Consider the following 21,114-nt stretch of genomic DNA (forward strand, 5'->3'; position numbering starts at 1 on the left):
TTAGACCTGACCATGGGAAAGAGCTGTGTACGCATGTTGTTGATTTTCTTCCTGGTTGATTGTTTCAGACTGTGTGAGTCTGAAACAATTAAAATATGTTATTACTACTAGAATAAAAATATTTGTATATATTACTGCAGCTGATGAGTTTCACTCACCTTTTGGGACATAGACCTGTAGAAAAAGAAAGTATTATGAGATTAGGAGATTAAGAGAACATTTTTAATAGTAACAACAAAAACTCTTACCCTTTGACTTTATGCAGTAAAGCAGAGAGAGCAACAGAACAGTGATCAATACTCCAGTAAACAGCCCAGCAATGAACACAAGAAGAGAAGAAGAAGAGCTGTCCTCTGAAATCACAAACAGTAATAATAAATTATATAAACAGAGCAGTTACATGTATTCACAACCTCAGTCATTCTCCACATACCTGTTTCTTTTCTGTGTGAATGATCTTTGCTGCACTTCACTGTCTGAAATGCAGACTTCTCACTGACATAATTGAAAACTGTGCAGGTGACATTGGTCTCTCCATCCTGCTCCCTGATGATGTATTGTTGCCTGGGACCAGTTAGTGTTTGGTTTCCCACAATCCACTTGTAGCTGACATCACCAGTTGTGCTGCACTCCAGCAGAACTTTACATGATTCATTTGAGGGAATCCAGGTAGAACTGATTTTAATGTCAGGCTGTTTAGTTATGGGCTCTAATGAGAAAACAGGAGACAGAAAGCGTGTCAGGTCACCTTTGGAATCACAGATGAAAGTAGATGTTTGTGCAGAGTTCAGCAAATGCATTATGTAAATTTAGGCCACTTAACAATAACTAACATCATTAAGTGCAGATGAGTATTGTTCACTACTGTGTCATGTTGTCATGCTCGCTGGGTCATGGACTGAGGGTTGTGAGTTTACTTGTGTGATTCCTATTCTTCCTGTGTCACTATTGTCTCCTCCAGTCTGTTTATACTTAATTTAATTCCGTTTTACTTATATAGCTGCAAACAACAACAGTTGCCTCAATGTGCTTAATATTGTAGGGTTTTGTAAGTTTTTCTTCTCTGGGTAAATTCTAGGTAAGTCCAGGTATCTTGGTTTTATTATATTTATCGTGTCTGTCTAATGTTTCTGATGTGTCCTCTTTCCACGTTTGTTTGCCTTTTTGTGTTTGTGTCCAGTTGGTGTTTCTGTTTCTTCCTATTTTATCTTAGTGTCTGTTCTTCCTCGTGTCTTGTGTCTAGTTCTAATTCCTCTGTTTCGTTATCTATAATTAGCCCTGGATGTACTCCCACATGTTTCTTTTCCCCTCATTATACTGTGTGTATATATTGCCAATATTAATTTTCTTCCACTTTGCTGTGTTATTCCTCGAGTTATGAGTCCATCCTCCTGTGTGCTTCTCTTGTAAGTACCTGTTTTTCAGGTTATTAGCTCCTGCCTTTAATGAAGTTTATTCTTTGAGTTCCCAGCAGTAAAGCTGCTTGTAAGATTACTTCTCTTTTTCTAAAGGAGAAAGACAAGCTCTTAGGCTCACAGGGTTTCTTTTCATTAACAGTAATCAGGAACCTTTTTTAAAAGAAAAAACAAAGTCTCTTACCATGAACTTGCAGAGTGATGCTGACTGAAGGCCTTTGCTTGAAAAACACCGCTGAGACAAAATGAAATCACCAGAATCTTGAAGAGTCAGTTTTCTCACTGTTAAAGTAAAGTCTTCAGGGTTAAGCTGTGACCTGTCCTTAAATGGAGATCCTTTAAGAACACCCACATCTTTGTCTGCAATATTTATTCTCCCATATTTCCACATTGCTTCAGTCACACCTAGAGTTGGTAAGCCTGACGAAAACTCCACAGTCTCGCCAACTATTGTGTGAATGACATGATTTCCACTGGAAGTCTCAACATCTGAAAAACATACAAAAAATGAAAGTTTCAACATGTTAGTGGATCTAAATTGCCTGAATCGTCAAAGTGTGATAATTAACGTAACAACAATCAAATCAGACAAAAAAAAAAAATGTTTTTACACAATGAGAAGATCATCATCATACATAAGTGACATTTCTGATATGACTGCCTTGGCACAACAAAAATTTAAGCATAGCAAAAATATTTTTTCTGTGGACAAACATGAAATCATAATTTTGTAATTTTCATATAAATAGAAAAGCAAATGAATAAAAATAAATAAATAAAATGTCAGAAGCTGTTTCTCAAGAATTCAAAGAACATGTCTGCTATAGATAATTGGTTTTTTTTGTAGCAGTTAGAATAATAATAAATACTTTAGCACAACCATACTCTAAAATGGCAATGCTGCAGCTATCTTCTGAACTCACTTATGTACCAGAGTTCATGAGGCAACAAATACAACACATGCCACAAACATCTGGAAGCAGAGGTGTACTTACTATGGAGACAGACCCAGAGCAGCAGCACAATGCTGTGCATGAAGCTACGGTAACGTCGTCCAGCAGCCATCTCTGTGGGGAGAGGAACAACCTCTGTTTCCTCTTTTCATCTGTCAAACTGTGTCTTCACAAGTAACCACAAAAAAACCCTAAAAATAACTGAGATTGGGGGAGGTTTCAATCAAAATAGAAGCAGAAGAAGCGGTCATAAGCTAAACATTTAAAGAAGCCCCAGTTTTGCTCTGTCATACAAGAGGAATCATCAAGCACTGGCTACAGCTGACATGTTTGTGGTGAATAAAGTCACTTTCACCACAGTCACCACTCTGCATGTACTGTACATGAATACTGAGATGCACAGATGCTGAAAAGAGCAGACCATGATCAGTCCTGTTTTTAAAGGAAATGGTTTTGGTCTAGAGCGATAGACTAGAGTGAAACTTTGTTCAGTGGATTGTCAAATCTGTTTACAGTATCTTCGTGCTGCTTCTTCATAGCTCTATATAGTATATAAATAAAATGTGCACATTTTCTTTTTTCATCTACACTACATTCGAGGAAAAGGATGACTTTGCTGACCCAATGAGCTGACTCCACTAGTCCATGCACTAGTCCAAATCCATTTATTTCACATAACAAACTGACTTTGGAAAAAAAAGCCAATTTTACTTGAACAAACAAGCAACTCAAACACACTGACAACATAAACTAAGATTGTGAACATAGTTAAATGTTCTGGGGTTCTTTGGCTTGGGATTTTTCAGATATTATGAAATTTTTTTTCCCTAAATATGAGGAAGTGGAGAGAATGACAGCATTTCTTTCTGCTCATACCATGAACACTCATCATTCAGCAGAATCAACTGAGCTGTTTGGACGCTCATTCAGGCCTTTCAGGGAAACACATGTCATGAAACCCTGAGACATCACAGCAACATATTTGGTGACATTTCAAAAGAAGTCATGCAATCCTAGTGACGCCATGCTGACCGGCCAAGCTTTAAAGACACAGAGCGAAAGACACATTTTTAAGTACACTCCAGATGACAGGAAGTGATACAGCACTGATAACGTATGACTGAACAGTGAGTCAAGAAACAGAACAAGTACAGGACACATTCATGGACACACCCTGAAAAACAATTTGAAAGAAATCTCTACAACCCTGATTAATTTGAAAGTTTATGCTCATTTATTTTACAATAAAATTCCCATCAAAGCAATAATATCGATATTACAAGACCTGTGTTACAACCTTAACTCTGAAAATATTGGCACGCTGTGTTAAATGCAATTAAAAACTAAATGTAATGATTAGTAAATACCATGAAGCCATACCCATGATCTTAGGGAGTTTAGGTGGCACAATTCTGTCATGGAAACCAGTGCATTAGCTCAGGACCTCTTCCAGCTCAGTTCCAAAAATTGCATCTTTGCTGGTATAGTGTTGCATGGATTTGACAGCTTGAAAATATGTACCATCAACACTGAAAGGGATATGTTGGCTTAATAATACAAATAATAAAATATTGATGAAATATATAAACTATAAATATTACATATATATATTAGAGATGGCACGATACCACTTTTTTATGTCCGATACCGATATCATAAATTTGGATATCTGCCGATACCGATATGAATCCGATATAGTGTGTTTTTAATCAATAAAACAGTTTCTTTAATATCTTGCTGCATTTTGTATAAGTTCATACTCAAGTTTAAAAAACAAAACAAAAGCTATTCTGTTATACCTGTATGTAAAAAGATACACTGCACCCAAAATATTTCATAGTTCAGCAACACTCATCAATCTAATAAACTTAAACCTACTCCATCCTCCCTATTCTGGTATTTTAAGGAGTACTTAGCAGAAATATTAAGCAACCTAACTAATAGGGTTGCAAACTCCCAGCAAAAAAAAAAAAGGGAACCACCCCCCACCTCATGATGCTTAATCGATGTAATTAACTTTAATTTGATGCAGAGTGAAATAAAATGCACAGAAATAAATTATTTTTCAAGAATAATTAAATAGATTCAACATCTTTTTTCAACAGAATTGCAGAATTCACAAATGGTACCTTCCCAAAGGAAAAAGTACTATAGCTTACTAGGGTATATTAGACTTAACAGTTACTTTAAACAGTAATGGACTTCTATACATTTTACATCAGCTTAAAACTTTGGGTGTAAGATTCAGATAATCATTTATTAAAAGCTAGATATTTTAAATGAGAATAAGAAAGAAAAGTATGTCTTTGTGCCCCCTTTTCCCTGTTCATGCCCTATCGGCCCCCCTGGCTAAACTGTGCTAGATCCGCCCCTGCACAGTTACCAGCCATCAGCTGCGTAGAAAAAGATCCTGGTGTAGAAAGTAATGTTAAATAAATTCTAACAACAGATTATCAAGCTTAAACGTGCTGCTGTTGTTCAGCCGCTGGTTTCCTCTTTCTGGTGCAAACTGGGCCAAAAACAAAGAAGAGAGACGGACTCGCGACAGAAAAGCCGATCAGCTGATCATTAAGCAGTTTCAGGATTGAAGTAGCAGCGGGAAGGCAGGGAGGTAGGGGCAGTCGCTCCATATATCGGTTGTTAAGCTTAACATGGGAACGCTTTACAAACATTCAGAGATTAATTTACACACTTGCTTTACTTTTCTCTGGGATAACTTTCTCGGAGATGAAATGCTGGTTTGGTAGCGAGGCTCCAAATACAAGCAGCTGCTCTATCACCTGACGCATACTCTACTGTTATGAGCCGAGTTACGCCATGTCTCAAGTTTTGTGAGGTGTTTTTTTTTTTATATTTAATGGATCGGATTACATTTTTTAATTCTTGCCGATATCCGATCCAGTAATTTAGGTCAGTATCGGACCGGATCGGTCTATCTCTAATATTTATATATATATATATATGATTTATTTTATGATTTCAATTTCATTAGTTTTTTGTAATTATACTCTTAAATCTTAAAATTTGATTCGGAATATTTAGTCATGTATTGTTCAATATATTAAAAACAGAAAAGCAACATAAGCACTGCTGCACCATTAGCTGACAGCAGAGGAAATAAGGCAAGAAGGTGTCAGTCAGTATCACTGATCATAACTATCCTGCTGTTCCTCTTTCTTTCTCCCCTTTTTTCTATACTTAGTAATCTGTAATTAAAAACAGCATAATAAAACTGGAACTCCTATGAAAAAATTCTGGTGGTGACCCTGCTTTGAGCAAAACTTTGATGAAGACATCTTTGTGTGTAAGCTTGAAAAAAGTCTGACTAAAATGCTTAAAGGAATTTGTAGAATTTCCTGTAAATTGTGGGTGGACAGCGGCCACCTGATTTCCTTTCCATAGCAAACAGAAGCATTGAAATCCACATATCATATGTACACATCTCAAGTTACAGGACATTCTTTCACACAAAACGGTAAAACTTAAATTAAAGATGTGACCAGGGTAACTAAAACAAGTAGACAATATAGAAGAAGATGCTAACCAAGAAAGTATAAATTAGTTTTTTATGAGGTAAATATTTAACAAATTTTTGTTGTACTTGAAGGCTATTTCCAGGTTTATGTGCTACAACATCAAAATCCTCGCTTTGATCAGATGATTTGAGAGGGTCACTGTTGAGGAAGGTTGTTCTGATATGAAAGCATTAGAAAGACATTTTGTGCTATGTAACCAGAGATGGGCAGTAACCCATTACTGTAATCTGATTACTTTCAAGTAACAAGTAAAGGGATTACTATTGCAAAAAAGGTAATTAGATTACTGTTGCTTTCCCGTAAGCACGCTGCGTTACTGCCTTACTAAAATTGTGATTTTTCTTTTTGTTATTTTCTCTTGACAATGATGTAACCAAGTGTGACGTTCGTGGCAACAGCTGTGTGCAGATCAACAATGGATAATATATCGAGTGTGGGAGAGAGTATGAGCGTGCAGCGTTTAAAGCGTGGAAGTACTGACCTTACTTTGAGTTTAATTCCGTAAAAAGTGACAAACACATTAGCGTTCGCTGTTCACTGCGTGGGAAGAAAACTTATTTTTACAGCGAAAAAACCCCTAAACTTCTGAGCAATGTTGAGGATGTAACCTGAATATGTCCCAAACATTCCTAGCAAATCTAAAATGTTTGGATGGACTGGTACAAGACGTACAAGAGGACATCATCAGCATATAATGCTATTTTGTGTTCTCTCAAATTAACTACAATCCCATGAATGCTATCTCTTTTTTATCTTATCTAATGAGTTAATTGTTAGATAAATTAGTGATTCCTCATTCTGTAGTGTCCACTCTCACAATATTGGAGAAAAAATCCTACCATATGTAGGAGCTCCATTGTTGCATCCAGCAGTGATTCTCTCGCCTCTGAACGTTTTAAACATCCTCCTCAGTCCTGATCAACACAGTCTGTTTTCCATGATGCAGGTCAAACACAAAAAACTGGCATAAGGTAAAAAAGTAAATGCATTACAGGAGCGTTGCATTCAATGCCAGCATGTGGTAGAGGCATTTCCTTATAAGTATTAACTGAGATGTGATAGAGCGATTGAAAACCTCTTCCTCTATTATAATAAACTGAGATTAGAAAACAGTACTTACAGAGCAAAAACAGGCATTTTGGCCACTTAATCTATTGAAGCTTAACACAAGTTAGTTTATACTTATTGTCTGAGAAATCCACAAAGCCTTCCATGGCTTTTATCCCAGTGTGAGCTTTGGGTGAACCCCACATTAGTGAGATTTTGAATATATTATGTTTATGAAGCTGATTTTTGCCACTTAGAAATTTGTTATAGCCATATTTAGTTTATGCACTAGTTAGTGATGACCCGTGTGGCCAGATTATTCAGGTGTTCCCTTCACCTTTTAATGTGACTTTAATCGGTGTATTGTGTGAAGGTCTGACAACTGACCAGCTGCCTGCTCAAAAATACTTTCATCCCCCGTGTTGGAGCACCATCTTGTGACACATTTAAGAATTGGCGTATATCATTCTTGCAGAACAGAATTAGATAGATTCAAATCCTTAAGAGGATTCTAATGTGGTTGTTTGAGGCCAGTTAAGTTGTGACATATTTACTTATTTCTTGTAATGTGTTTTGTTCTTTTTGCACAAACTGCACCACACCTACTCTTCATGTACCATCACAATGAATGGTAAATGGCCTGTATTTGTACTTGGTCCCTAAGGATCCCAAAGCGCTTTACACATTCAGTCATCCACCCATTCACACACACATTCACACACTGGTGATGGCAAGCTACTTTGTAGGTACAGCCACCCTGGGCAGTAGGCAACGGGTGATGTGTCTTGCCCAAGGACACAGCGACCAGAGACGGTCCGAGCTGGGGCTTGAACTGGCAACCTTCCGATTACATGACAAACTGCCAACTCTTGAGCCACGATCGCCCCAATGAATATAAAACAAATTGCATCTCTTCCAACACAATCCCTGGATATCAGCAGGGTTCAGGGCAGTTGTAACTTTTGTATTTCAGAGGGAGATATGGAATATTTTGTAGCCTAAAACTGATAACTAATGAGAGATAGAAACAGAAAAGATGATTCCCCCTTGGTGGTATACATTCTCAGTAAATGCTGAGCGCCGTCTGGTATTGCAAGCTTTAATCATGAGAAAACTGTTGTTTTTCTGAAATTAATTTACACTTTTTTAAATTTTAGAAGTCAGTTTTGTTTTTTTCAAATGATACTAATGGCGCTAATAATAAGTTTGCATTTTCAAACAAAAAAACAAAACAAAAAAACAGACAAATAGTCCAGTGCCTGGCCATTTAGCACTTTATAAGTCAAAAGTAAGATTCTGAATTTAATTCTAAAACGCACTGGAAGCCAATGAAGGGAAGCAAGCACTGGAGTAATATATGGAGTTATGTGCAGCTATTTATCTAAAAATGCAGACAAAAATAAAAAAATAATAATTTCTGTCCACTATAGGATAAAGGAGAACATCACAAGCCTGATACCTGCAGGCCTGACAGCTGGAGGTGTATCACTCCTTCTGTTTTCCACCTGCAGACAGTGTTTATACAGCAATCTGCCTTTGGTGGCTTTTTGGGTAGCAACTGGGACATTCAGCAGTCGCATCATCGTTCTGACACACAAAACAAAACTATCGACTAGGCTATACACTAACTACACAACACAACACACCTACTTTAGACTCCAACTAAGCTAAACGTCACAAATCTCTCACATCTCAAAACTCTCAGTCTGTCTCTCTTTCGCTCTCTCTATGTCGCTGTGGTCACTCCTAAAATGTCCCCCTCTTCCTAAACAAACAAATGCCATGTTGCCATATCATTTTTTGATTTGTCGATATGGTACAATTTTCCACCAATAGGAAAGGGTGGGGAATTTTTCTTTTGGTTTTTGTTTTTACTCACAGGCGGAGAGTGCTTTCGAGCGCTCTCCTTAGAAAACGCAATTTCTTACAATCTTTAACAGGTTTGATTCATCCAGGATGCAGTCTCCAACATTGGCTGCAGACTCACCCACTCCTAAGGATGGGTATCGTTTAGGTTTAAGCCGATACCGATGCCAAACCGGTACTTTTGAAACGTGCCGGTGCTTAAAGAATGGAGAACACAAACTTTGTCCAAAAACCTCTCATGTTTAGCTGTTTTCCACTTTTTCTTTGGTCATTTTAACCTTTTTGGCCAGGGTGAAGGGAGTATCTGTCACAACGGAACTGAACGGACTCACGCGCAGACTCTGAATTGAGAACACAAAAGTCTTTATTCACAGCAACACCAGGTGATCTATTTACAAAGTGGGGGGAAGGACAAGCTCCGGGGATCCACACATGAACGGGGGAAAAGACGCGGAAGTCCACACACACTCCACACTCCGTCCACGCCTCACGCTCCTCTTCACACTCCACAGAAAACACGAGCTCATGCTAAACGTCACACACTCGATTGCTCAGGTAACACAGGGGTTGGTCCAGGGAATCTGTTCACAGAAACACAAAGGGATTACTATAGGAAGATCGCTGAGGAAAAACACAAGAGTAAACTGAGCTGGGGTTTACACTGACAAGCGTCGGCAACGGTCCAGCGACAAGAAATACAGTGCTGCCATCTTATAAAGGGACTGGAACACTCTCAGGTGATCAGCCACAGGTGTGTGATTGCGACCAGGAGCCCACAGGTGAGCTCCGCCCAGGCAGAGAGAGGAGGGAAAGAGAGGGAGGAAGAGAGCAGGAACAAAATGAAAAAAAAAAACCACATGAGCTGACCGGGTAGACACAGGGACCCTGACAGTATCTGCCATCAAACAAGAAGACAGCCGCATGTAACTACGACAGTGTTTGTTAGTCCACCTTACATGAACTAATTTAATAACGTGGTTAGCCTACTCAACGTAAATTACACACGAACAACATTAAGCTACTCACGTAGAGAAGAACGGCTGCTGCTGCTGCCATCATCATCCGTCATCATTTCTGCTACACTGGCAGGGCTAGGGGCCAGGACTCTACTCTTCGGGTTCTTGGGGGATGTTGCTAAATCCGGATCCGATAACAGGCACCACACCCACAGTAGATGTGCTCGGTGTGAGGTCTCGCAGCAAGCTATCAAACACGGTGCATTTCTCGGGTTTTTAAAAAAAACGCTATGCGTCGCCAGGTTCGTCGTCAGATTTGAGGAGTTACCTCCTTTGCACGGTATCACCTTAAAGCACTTGTTACAGGCTGCTGAGTTTGCATCTTTTGCTGTGAAGTATAGCCAGACTTTTGACCACTTCGCCTTGGGCATTTTTAATCTGTAGCTCTGCTCTAAAAGAACGTACGTACCTGGGCCCGCCTACTATGCTTGCAAAGGTAAAATGATTGGCTAGAATCCAAAGTGTGTGACATCTCAGGAAAAAAAAAAGCACCGAAATAAAGCACTGAAATGTGCGCTGCTTTTTGGTCTGGTTACTACTGTTTATGTTCGAACCGGTGCCATAATGGATACCGGTACCCATCCCTACCCAACCCCACTGCTGCTGTTCCACTTCTGACACCTCAGCCACTTCACACTTCATTTACTCAACCTGCTCATTACCCCCCACCCCCAACCACAGCATCCAACACAAGGCTCCAGCCTGTCTCTCTCAGTGAGGTTGAGGAACTGAGGAGCATTAAAGCCAAGAAGGCTGCGGGTTCAGATGGCATCACCTTAAGGGTCGTCAGGTTCTATGCAGATCAACTGTGTGGGGTGATGGAGCGCATCTTCAATCTGAGCCTGACGCTGGGGAGAGTCCCACAGCTCTGGAAAACCTCCTTTGTTGTACCAGTGCCAAAGACTTCACGCCCCAAGGACCTCAACTGCTACAGGCAGGTGGCTCTGACATCCCACCTGATGAAGACCCTGGAGCGGCTGGTCCTTGCTCAGCTTCGGGCCTGGTGAGCTCTTCAATGAACCCACTTCAGTTTGCCTACCAGCCTGGCATTGGAGTGGATGATGCCATCATTCACCTCCTACATTGTTCCCTCTCTCACCTGGAGACTGCTGGAAGCACTGTGAGAATCATGTTCTTTGAGTTCTCCAGGGCCTTTAACACCATTCTTCCCACAGTTCTGAAGGACAAGCTGGAGAACTCAGAACTGTTTCTCTTCAACATCTACACCACAGACTTCTGCCTTAACTGGTGCATAATTTGCATAAAGGATTAATTGCATTGAAGAGTTTGTGGCAGCGCTAATAATATGGAGCAGATGGAAAAGATAATTTCAAAGCATACCTTTAAGGCACAAGAGGAAAAGCTTCAGCAGCTAAAAGTGACAAAGATTAAAGAGATTGAGAAACTTCTGGAGGATGATGGCAATGTTAAAGAAGTGTCTGTTAAATTAGCCACGGACTTTTCAAAAATGTATATTGAGTTTTGTAAAAACATTGATGCAGTTAAAAATCACATGACTGAGTCAGAACGTCTTCATGTTCAGACACAGTAGTATGAGCCAAAAGCTAGCTATTTGAGGAGGGTTTTTTTTTTTGAGAAAGTAGAGATATGGTTGAAAAGAGTGGAAAGGCAAGCAGCTGTGGCAAGAATAATTGATGATGAAGTCGAGCCTGCAGACACTGCCTCAATGATGTTATCCAGATACAGTAAGACACATCGAAGCAGCCAGACCTCCTCTGCTGTGTCTTCAACAGTGTTGGTCAAGTTACTTGAAAAAAGTAATCAGTAACTAATTACTGATTACTTCCACAAAAAAGTAATCCCGTTACTTTACTGATTACTTATTTTCAAAAGTAATTAATTACTTAGTTACTTAGTTACTTTTTAAAAACACGATTTACAATCTGAATAGGTGATAAAGTGATAGATCTTTCAGCCCAATTCTACTTTTTCTACATAATCCATCATACAAAATGTAATCAAATGGAAAAGTCTCTTTTTTTAAACTTGTTTTTATCAGTTTTAATCTTTTAACTTTATGCATCAAGCAAAAAATTAATTATATGCACCATTCTCTGACTGGAAGAAATTTGTTTAATATTTAAATCTATTTTCTGCACATTCCAGCACATAAAAAAAATATATATATTTTTTGTGTTTAAACTCAGTCTTTTAAATAGATGCAAGTAAAACACAGCAGAAAATAAATAAAGTCAAAGACTAGCGGTCCTGTTGCTCTATTTTCACCTGTAAAGCAGGAGTGGGGTAGGCGGAGGTTTACCCTGGTGCAGGTGTGCCGCAGCGGTCAGTGGAAGGATACGGCAGTTTCTCTGTGAATTTCCCATTACGCCGTTGCGCACGTGGTGCTTGCTCGGAAGTTTAGGGTTTTTTTTCGCTGTAAAAAGATGTTTTCTTCCCACGCACAACGGACGCTAATGTTTTTGTCACTTTTTATGGAATCAAACTTAAAGTAAGGTCAGTACTTCCACACTTTAAACGCTGCACGCTCATACTCTCTCCCATACTGATCCATTGTTGATCTGCACACAGCTGTTGTCACGACCGTGGCACTTGCTTACATCACTGTCATGAGACATTCTCGCAAAAAAATCACGGTTTTAGTAACGCAGTAACGCAGCGTTCCTACGGGAAAGTAAAGGTAATCTAATTACAGTTTTTGCAATAGTAATCCCTTACTTTACTCGTTACTTGAAAAAAGTAATCGGATTACAGTAACGCGTTACTGCCCATCTCTGGTCTTCAACCACATCTTTGGCCAGGCTAAAGATAGAGGCAGAACGGGCTGCTCTGGCAGCACATGTGGAGGCTTTAAATACCTTGTTTGCTATTGTAATCCCTTACTTTACTTGTGACTTGAAAAAAGTACTCTCTGTCTGTCCCTGTCATCTGTGATTAGCTACAACTTTATTCCTCATGAAAGTCGGAGCAACGGGTTTATTTGTAAACACACAAGCATTAACATAAAAGTCATGATGCTATGTGTCAATCAGATAGCTCTGTGATGCTCACACAGCAGACTAACATCATTGTGACTAATGAGCAACGAGAAAAATGTAACAGTATCTCGGGTTAGTGATGCTAGCAGTGGTTTTATGGTTGGAAATGTTTGGTTAACAGATCCGACAGTTGGTAAAAATAGAAAAGGAGTCATACTCTCTAGGTTAGGAATAGCTTGCGATTTAAATTCAACCAAAATTCAAAAAGAGATAATGACAAGAAAGTTTAAATGTGCAGCATGTGATGTTGGATTGTAATGAACACAGAAGCGACAGAGAGATTTATACGATAAAATACAGAAACAAGGGTCTACAGGAGTTAAGCTTAGGTATTACAATTATCTCCAGCCTCAGTACACTGTACACAGACTGAATCCTTGTGCAAACCTTTAGTCCTTTGAGTCTGCAGGAAAAACTCTCCACGCTTCTTGAATGAAATTCAAAGCTCTTCATTGGATGGTTGAGATACTTCGGTGCAGCTCTTGTGTATTTTTCTACCCTTTTACTACATTTTTTCTTGTTTAGCTTTGAAACAGAAATTCACCACAGGAGGAGGGAGGAAAGGAATGCAATCACATGGAGTTACAGGGGTCAGGATGAAGGACATCATACTAAAAACTAGTGATGGCCCGTTTGAAGCTGTGTTTTGTTGTCAAAAAAATCAACAAACTGGTTCAAAAGCGCTGTGTCAAGGCGTGATTTGTTTGGCCAGAGTTACATGATCAGTGACTTAGAACGTAAGTGATTTAATGGTTTATAAGGAAGTGAATCATTCGCGGAATCTGTGAAGTGTTTTGATGGTGAGAGATAACGAACTACTGATCATTCAATTGAGAGATATGGAGCCATCGAGTTAGAGAGGATCTTCTGTCACAGAACACAGAATGTCGTGTCGTATTTTGAGTTGATTTTGGTCAATCCAGTGAGTTTGCCAGCTTTCAGTTGTTGTTGTTTGTTTTTGTTTTGTGTGTTTATTTTATCTGAAAATGCGAAAAACTATAAATGTCAAAAATCTGCTTTTGATAATATAAATATCGTTATATCACTTTAGAAACACTTCCATTTGACTTTTACAATTTAAAATAATCTTAAAATGTTATTCTACAAAATGTGCAGCAATTTGATTTGTTTATTCTTTTTAGGTGATCGTCTGTGGGACCCAGAAAGACTGTAATCCTGCATCTCTACCAGTTTCTGTGCACTCCAGCATCGTGTGTTCCACGTGAGAGGATTTTCTTTAAGGCAGGAGAAATTATCTCCAAGAAAAGAAACAGACTCGGCCAATACACAGTGAAACAAATTCTCTTCTTAAATAAAAATGAAAAAAGAGTTACCATAAATGCATCATGTTTTTAATTTGCAAGTTCATAAGGACTTTCCCTTTCAGTTCACAATCAATTCTACCCCCAGGTAAAAAATATGTATAAGAAAAATGGACTATAATCATATTATTTATAAACATATCTGTTCAGCTGTCCAGTGATTAATTGCAGAAGTACATGGAGACAGGACCTCACATGATATATGTATATTTTATGTATTTTTCACAAGTAAAGAATGACCATCCCATGGTGTATGTTTAAACAAGGAAAGTTTTTAAAAATTATTCATTAAACAAATAAAGAAAAATTTTTAACCCCCCAAAAACACTAAATCTTCTACCAATCTTGTAATCTTGAACCAAGTATTTATGTCTTATTTCTAGTCAAAATAATCTCATCACACTTAAAATAAGACCCAATTATCTAAAGAGTAACATTTCAGTGAGATATAGGAACTTTTTTTTAGACAGTGCATCTTGAAACTAGAGAATTTTCACTTGTTCCATTGGCAGATTTTTTTCACTTTATACATGATATTTTTGCTTGGAATAGGAGAAAAAAGTATTTTGACTAGTAATAAGACAAATATACTTGGTTCAAGATTACAAGATTGGTAAAAGATTTTGAGTTTCTGCAGTGTACATGTTCAAAGCGACACAGCAGTGGCCCAATATCAAAGAAAATTCCTCTCTGTAGAGTACACAACTGATAGTTTGTAGGGACAACAGTCTTTGCCTAAGTTGCAGCATTTTGAAAGAAAAACCATAGAATTAATCAACAAAGGTTATTTTACACTTTTTGTTTCAAAAACAGATCTCAAAAGTAGTTACACATCAAATTTTGGAAAATCCAAGATTTCTTAAAAAAATTAAAAACAAAACAACATAAAACAAATAACAGTTTGAATCACTGTCCAACATGGCTAAATTTTCCCCTTCATCCTTTCCTGCTGTGATTCATCATCTTCTATGTCCTGCTGTCATGGTTCTGCTTTTTGCTTTCTGCGAGTAGTTTTGGCTTCAATTTCTGTGAATTACAAAAAACAAACTTATAAACAAACATGATAAAATGTAAGAAAGCAAGAAAGCTGTTGTCTCGGTGTATATGATGAAAAATAATAAAATAACCCTCCTGGAAAATCAACAGCCCAGCAGAATATGTAATTGTTTAACTCTTGAATGTTAAAATGGGGCAGTCTGATGACAGCACAGCATATTTATTTTTATGTTGATGAAAATCTCCAGGCAAGACTGCAGCTGTGACACAAGTTTATATTTCTATCTGTTAAATGTAAAATGTATTGTATTTACTCTTTTATACATATTTCTAAAAAGCATGAAGTAATTTGATTGAAACATTGATGCAATACTGGATAGTATTCAGGAAAGTGAGTTGTGACTGACAAAAGGACGGAATATTTTGATGAGGTTTGAGATTTAGATGAGAATATCATCAGCATGATAACAGATACCTTTACCAGTGAAGTAAGTGCAGAAACAATAGCTGTGTGCACAAAAACAATGGGAAAGTCTAATGTAGGTGTGGAAAATGTGTTACTGATTTGAGAATTGCCTTGTGACTTTTCTGATGTCACACTTGCACCAAAGCGATCAAGGATGCTAAAGTAACAATGATGAAGTGCAGTACTGCAGTACCTCATGTCTGATTTGATGTTACTGTGTTTGTGATCTACCTGAAATTAAAAACATTTTAAATGAATTGATTTACTTGAAATTTCCTTTCACGGCTCATCATTGCCATATTGTACCTGGTCCAGCATCTTCAGAGGCCTCATTGTCTCATAAACACAAAGATCACCTGCAAGTTAATAACAATGAGGTTCAGTCACAATAATTTGCACTGATAAATGATCTAACATTTGATCATTTTTAAACAATACAATATGACTGATGTTAGCACATAAACAGTGTTAGACCTGACCGTGGGAACGCGCTGTGTACACATGTTGTTGATTTTCTTCCTGATTGATCGTTTCAGACTGTGTGAGCCTGAAATAATTTTAATATGTTATTAGCACCAGAATAAAAGTATTTTTATATATTACTGCTTCTGACGAGTTACACTCACCTTTGCGACATAGACCTGTAGAAAAAAAAGAAAGTATTGTAAGATTAGGAGATTAAGAGAACATTTTTAATAGTAATAGCAAAAGCTCTTACCCTTTGACTTTATGCAGTAAAGCAGAAAGAGCAACAGAACAGTGATCAATACTCCAGTAAACAGCCCAGCAATGAACATGAGAAGAGAAGAAGAACAGCTGTCCTCTGAAATCACAAACAGTAATAATAAATTATATAAGCAGAGCAGTTACATGTATTCACAACCTCAGTCACTCTCCACATACTTGTTTCTTTCTGTGTGAATGATCTTTGCTGCACTTCACTGTTTGAAATGCAGACTTCTCACTGAGATGTTTGAAAACTGTGCAGGTGACATTGGTCTCTCCATCCTGCTCCCTGATGATGTATTGTTGCCTGGGACCAGTTAGTTTTCTTTCTCTGGTTATATTCTAGATAAGTCCAGGTATACTGGTTTTGTTATATTTATCATGCCTGTCTGATGTTTCTGATGTGTCCTCTTTCCAAGTTTCTTTGCCTTTCTCTCGTTTCTGGTGTTTCTGTTTCTTCCTGTTTTATTTTAGTGTCTTGTGTCTAGTTCTACTTCCTCTGTTTCGTCATCTATAATTAGCCCTGGATGTGCTCCCACCTGTTTCCCTTCCCCTCATTATACTGTGTGTATATATTGTCTAAAAACAAAGAAAAAACAAAGAAAACAAAGAAAAAACAAAGTCTCTTACCATGAACTTGCAGAGTGATGGTGACTGAAGGCCTTTGCTCATAATTCACCTCTGAGACAAAAATGAAATCACCAGAATCTTGAAGAGTCAGTTTTCTCACTGTTAAAGTAAAGTCTGTGAGGTTCAGCTCTGATCTGTCCTTAAATGGAGATTTTTTAGGAACACCCACACGTTTGTCTGCAACTGTTATTCCTCCATATCTCCATGTTGCTGCAGTCACACCTTCAGTTGGTAAGCCTGACGAAAGCTCCACAGTCTCTCCAACTTTTCTATGAATGATGTGTTTTTCCACTGGATGCCACATCTGAAAAACATACAAACAACTGATTATAAAACAACCAAATCAGAAAACAAAGGTCTCTTTACAGAATGAGAACATCATTTCACATAAATGACATCACTGATACAACTGACTTGCCACAAAAAAAGTCTGAACATAGCAAAAATATTTACATTATGGCTCCATGAAATGTTTTTGGGTTGATGCTTTTCTGTGGACAAACATGAATTCATAATTTTGTAATTTTCATATAATAGCAAATGATTAAAAAAGAAATTAAATGTCAGAAGCTGTTTAAGCCACTCAGATAAGCCAATTCAACTGCTGACTACAAAATGTCTGTTAAAGGTAATTGTTGATTAGTAGCAACGAGAACAATAATAAATACTTTAGCACAACCATACTCAGAAATGGCAACGCTGCAGCTATCTGCTGTCTTCTGAACTCACTCATGTACCAGAGTTCATGAGGCAACAAATACAACACATGTCACAAACATCTGGAAGCAGAGGTGTACTTACAGTGGAGACAGACCCAGAGCAGCAGCACAATGCTGTGCACGAAGCTACGATGACGTTGTTTACCAACCATCTCTGTGGGGAGAAACAACCTCTGTTTCCTCTTCTCATCCTTCAAACTGTGTCTTCAACAGTAAGCGCCAGGAAAAAAAATGTGGGGGAGGATACCATCAAAATAGAAGCAGAAGAAGTGGTCATAATCAGGCCTTATGTATACAGATCAAAGCAATCACACACTTAAGAATTCAACTATAAGACACTGAAGTCAAAGTTAAATGAAAGATATTTAAGAGGATTTCTAAAACACTGTTAGCTTCACTTACAGAAAGTAGCCTAAATGTTCAAGATCAAGCACTGGCTGCAGCTGACATGTTTGTGGTGAATAAAGTTTCTTCCACCACAGTCACCACTCTGTCTGTATATACTGCATGTAAATACTGAGATGCATGAAAAAATGACACTTGTGAATATTAAAGAACACTGAGATGGACAGACAAGTCTGTTGAAGGGTTTCTTTACCTGAAAAGAGCAGCCCATGAGCAATCCTGTTTTTAAAGGAAATGGTTTTGGTCTAGTCAAGTGGATTGTCAAATCTGTTAACAGTTTTTTCGTGATCCTTCTTCATGGCTCTGGGTACTATACAAAAAATTATGCAAAATTCTTATTTCTTACGTCTGAGGAAGAGGATGTGTATGTACTACATACAGCTTAATGGACATCATTTAAATTTCAAATGCAGGAACTCCTGTGTGTAAAAACCTATGCTAATTTGTTTGCTAACATTACATACTTTTTAAGACTATTGTGACTTTAGATTTTAGACCATAGCACCACAATCCCAACTATAAGTACCAATACTAGTATCATAAGGGGACTTTTCATCATCAGCCTGAAAAAGAGTCCTCATCATGACGTTTAGGTTTAAGATTTTAGTTTTTTATTTCTATGTCACTAAACTGCTGATTGTTGAATAGCTCTGAAATATCACACACAAACCCATTTGTGTCACAGGACAAACTGACTTTGGAAATGAATTCAATTTTACTTGAACAAACAAGTAACATAAACTAAGATTATGAACATAGTTAAATGTTCTGGGGTTCTTTGGCTTGGGATTTTTGAAATATTATGAATCTTTTTTTTCTGAAATATGGGGAAGTGGAGAGAATGACAGCATTTCTTTCTGCTCATACCATGAACACTCATCATTCAGCAGAATCAACTGAGCTGTTTGGACGCTCATTCAGGCCTTTCAGGGAAACACATGTCATGAAACCCTGAGACATCACAGCAACATATTTGGTGACATTTCAAAAGAAGCTTTGCAATCCTAGTGACGCCATGCTGACCGGCCAAGCTTTAAAGACACAGAGCATAAGACACATTTTTAAGTACACTCCAGATGACAGGAAGTGATACAGCACTGATAACGTATGACTGAACAGTGCGTCAAGAAACAGAACAAGTACAGGGCACATTCACAGTCACCCGCCTGCTTGTCCAGGACGTCAACAGTCGCCTGCGTCATTCAGGGCCAGAGAAGGTCTTTGCGGAGATTCGCGGTCACCCCACCGCTTTGTATGAGAGAGACAATGGGCAGGGACTTTTCTGCTCCAGATTACCTGCAGGGAGTTGGTTATTTCTTGAGAAGTGTGCGTTAATGAGCAAAGTAAGTTTGTGATGTGTGAGTATAAGTGATAATAAGATGTTTTTGGGACTGTGCCTGAGTTTAGTGGGGAAATGACTATGTTTCCGTGCAGCTAATAGGTGCTAAACTAAGCTAAGCTAACTCTCCTGTCATGTGGTTGGGTATAACCGTGTACCGTGTTAGCGCTCAGTGGGTCTATGCGTGAGGCGTGGGTAATATGGCCTATAGTATTAAAGGTGTGTTTATGTTGGTGTATTCCTGAGTTATTGATATGAACACCTTAATAATATAGTATTTTCTTTCTGTTCTTTTCAGCGACACCCCCCCCCCACACACACACACACACCTAAACCTGTATACATACCTGTTTCTATGACAATACCACTGTCACTCCCACCTGTGTAAAATCAATACAAGAGTCTGCGCTATCCTCGGTGTCTTCACACCACTCAAGGGCCTTTAGCGGTGTGTTCTGGCCGACGCTCCGGGGAGTGGTAGCGGCAAATCTGAACTAGCACCTTACAGTCCTCCTAGTCCAAGCTATCTACCCAACAGATACAGTTACAGTCATCAACCTTCACCGACAAGTCAAATATGATTCAAGGTCATACAAAACAAACACACTGAGTAATACTGTGATACAACCATAACTCTGAAAATATTGGCATGATGTGTAAAATGCAAATAAAAACTAAATGTAATGATTAGTAAATCTCATAAAGACATACTGCATACCCATGATCTTAGGGAGTTTCTGTGGCACTGGATTAACAACAGGCACATTTCTGTCATGGAAACCAGTGCATTGGCTGAGAACCCCTTCCAGCTCTAAAAATTGCATCTTTGCCGGTATAGTGTTGCATGGATTTGACAGCTTGCAAATCTGGAAAAGTACCATCAACACTGAAAGGGATATGTTGGTTTTAGGGCAACATATGCTCCCATTTAGATGCTTTTTCTCAGTAAATCAATGCTAAAACTATATATTACATTTATGAAAACAGCATGCCTCTTTTCACCAACGGAAAATATTTCATACAAGATAAAAAGAAAACTATAACAAACAAAATTATTGAGCAGTTTTGACACTATAATATTGTAGTAAATAAAAAATGGGACAACATCCTTCTCCCAAAAGTCCAGAAACTGGTCTCCATAGTTCCCAGACATTTATGGACTGTTAATAAAACAAGCAATATTAGTGGGCACGACTCATGTGGATACAATAGTTCTAACTCATAGTTCCTCTTGCAAATACATATTCATACAGTAGCATTACTTATACACGTTTACACATTAGATTTGGGGCCATATAGACCACCATAATTTAACATGTTAGCATTGTTATAATATTTATTTTTTCTCTATTATATGAAAAAACATGAGGCTGATTGATAATACAACCATTTTCATAAACTGCACCGGAGAATATTATTTTTTTAATTTCTTTTTTTTCTTAGATATTTTCATCTTGTTGTCGTTCTTCAATAACAAGATTGAGCTCTATTCTCCCCATCAATGGTCCACCTAAAATGAATATTTTTAAATTTAATATGTAAGTTTATGGTAATAAGGATAAAGCACGCAGAAAATGGATGGATGTTTATTTAATTTTTAATATAATGTAATCTATACCTAGTCCAGCATACTCAGGGCCTGATATGGGTTCTTAATCATC

At 38.0% G+C, this 21,114-nt stretch overlaps 1 protein-coding gene and 1 long non-coding RNA gene across 2 annotated transcripts; both read right to left on the reverse strand.

Moving 5' to 3' along the window:
• LOC120739364 lies at nt 1-17,294 on the reverse strand. Its single transcript, XM_040041114.1, has 5 exons — nt 16,991-17,294; nt 434-709; nt 249-353; nt 159-174; nt 1-79 (listed from the first exon to the last, which is right to left on the reverse strand). The coding sequence occupies exons 1-5, from the start codon at nt 17,292-17,294 to the stop codon at nt 1-3; spliced, it is 780 nt and encodes a 259-aa protein (XP_039897048.1).
• On the reverse strand, nt 14,725-16,183 carry LOC120739394. Its single transcript, XR_005697196.1, has 3 exons — nt 16,114-16,183; nt 15,901-15,990; nt 14,725-15,198 (listed from the first exon to the last, which is right to left on the reverse strand). It is a non-coding gene; the product is annotated as an uncharacterized LOC120739394 (long non-coding RNA).
• Nucleotides 17,295-21,114: the final 3,820 nt, after the last annotated feature.

The sequence above is a fragment of the Simochromis diagramma genome, unplaced genomic scaffold (assembly GCF_900408965.1).
Source record: "Simochromis diagramma unplaced genomic scaffold, fSimDia1.1 OVJJ01000370.1, whole genome shotgun sequence".
In the NCBI taxonomy this organism is placed as follows: domain Eukaryota; kingdom Metazoa; phylum Chordata; class Actinopteri; order Cichliformes; family Cichlidae; genus Simochromis; species Simochromis diagramma.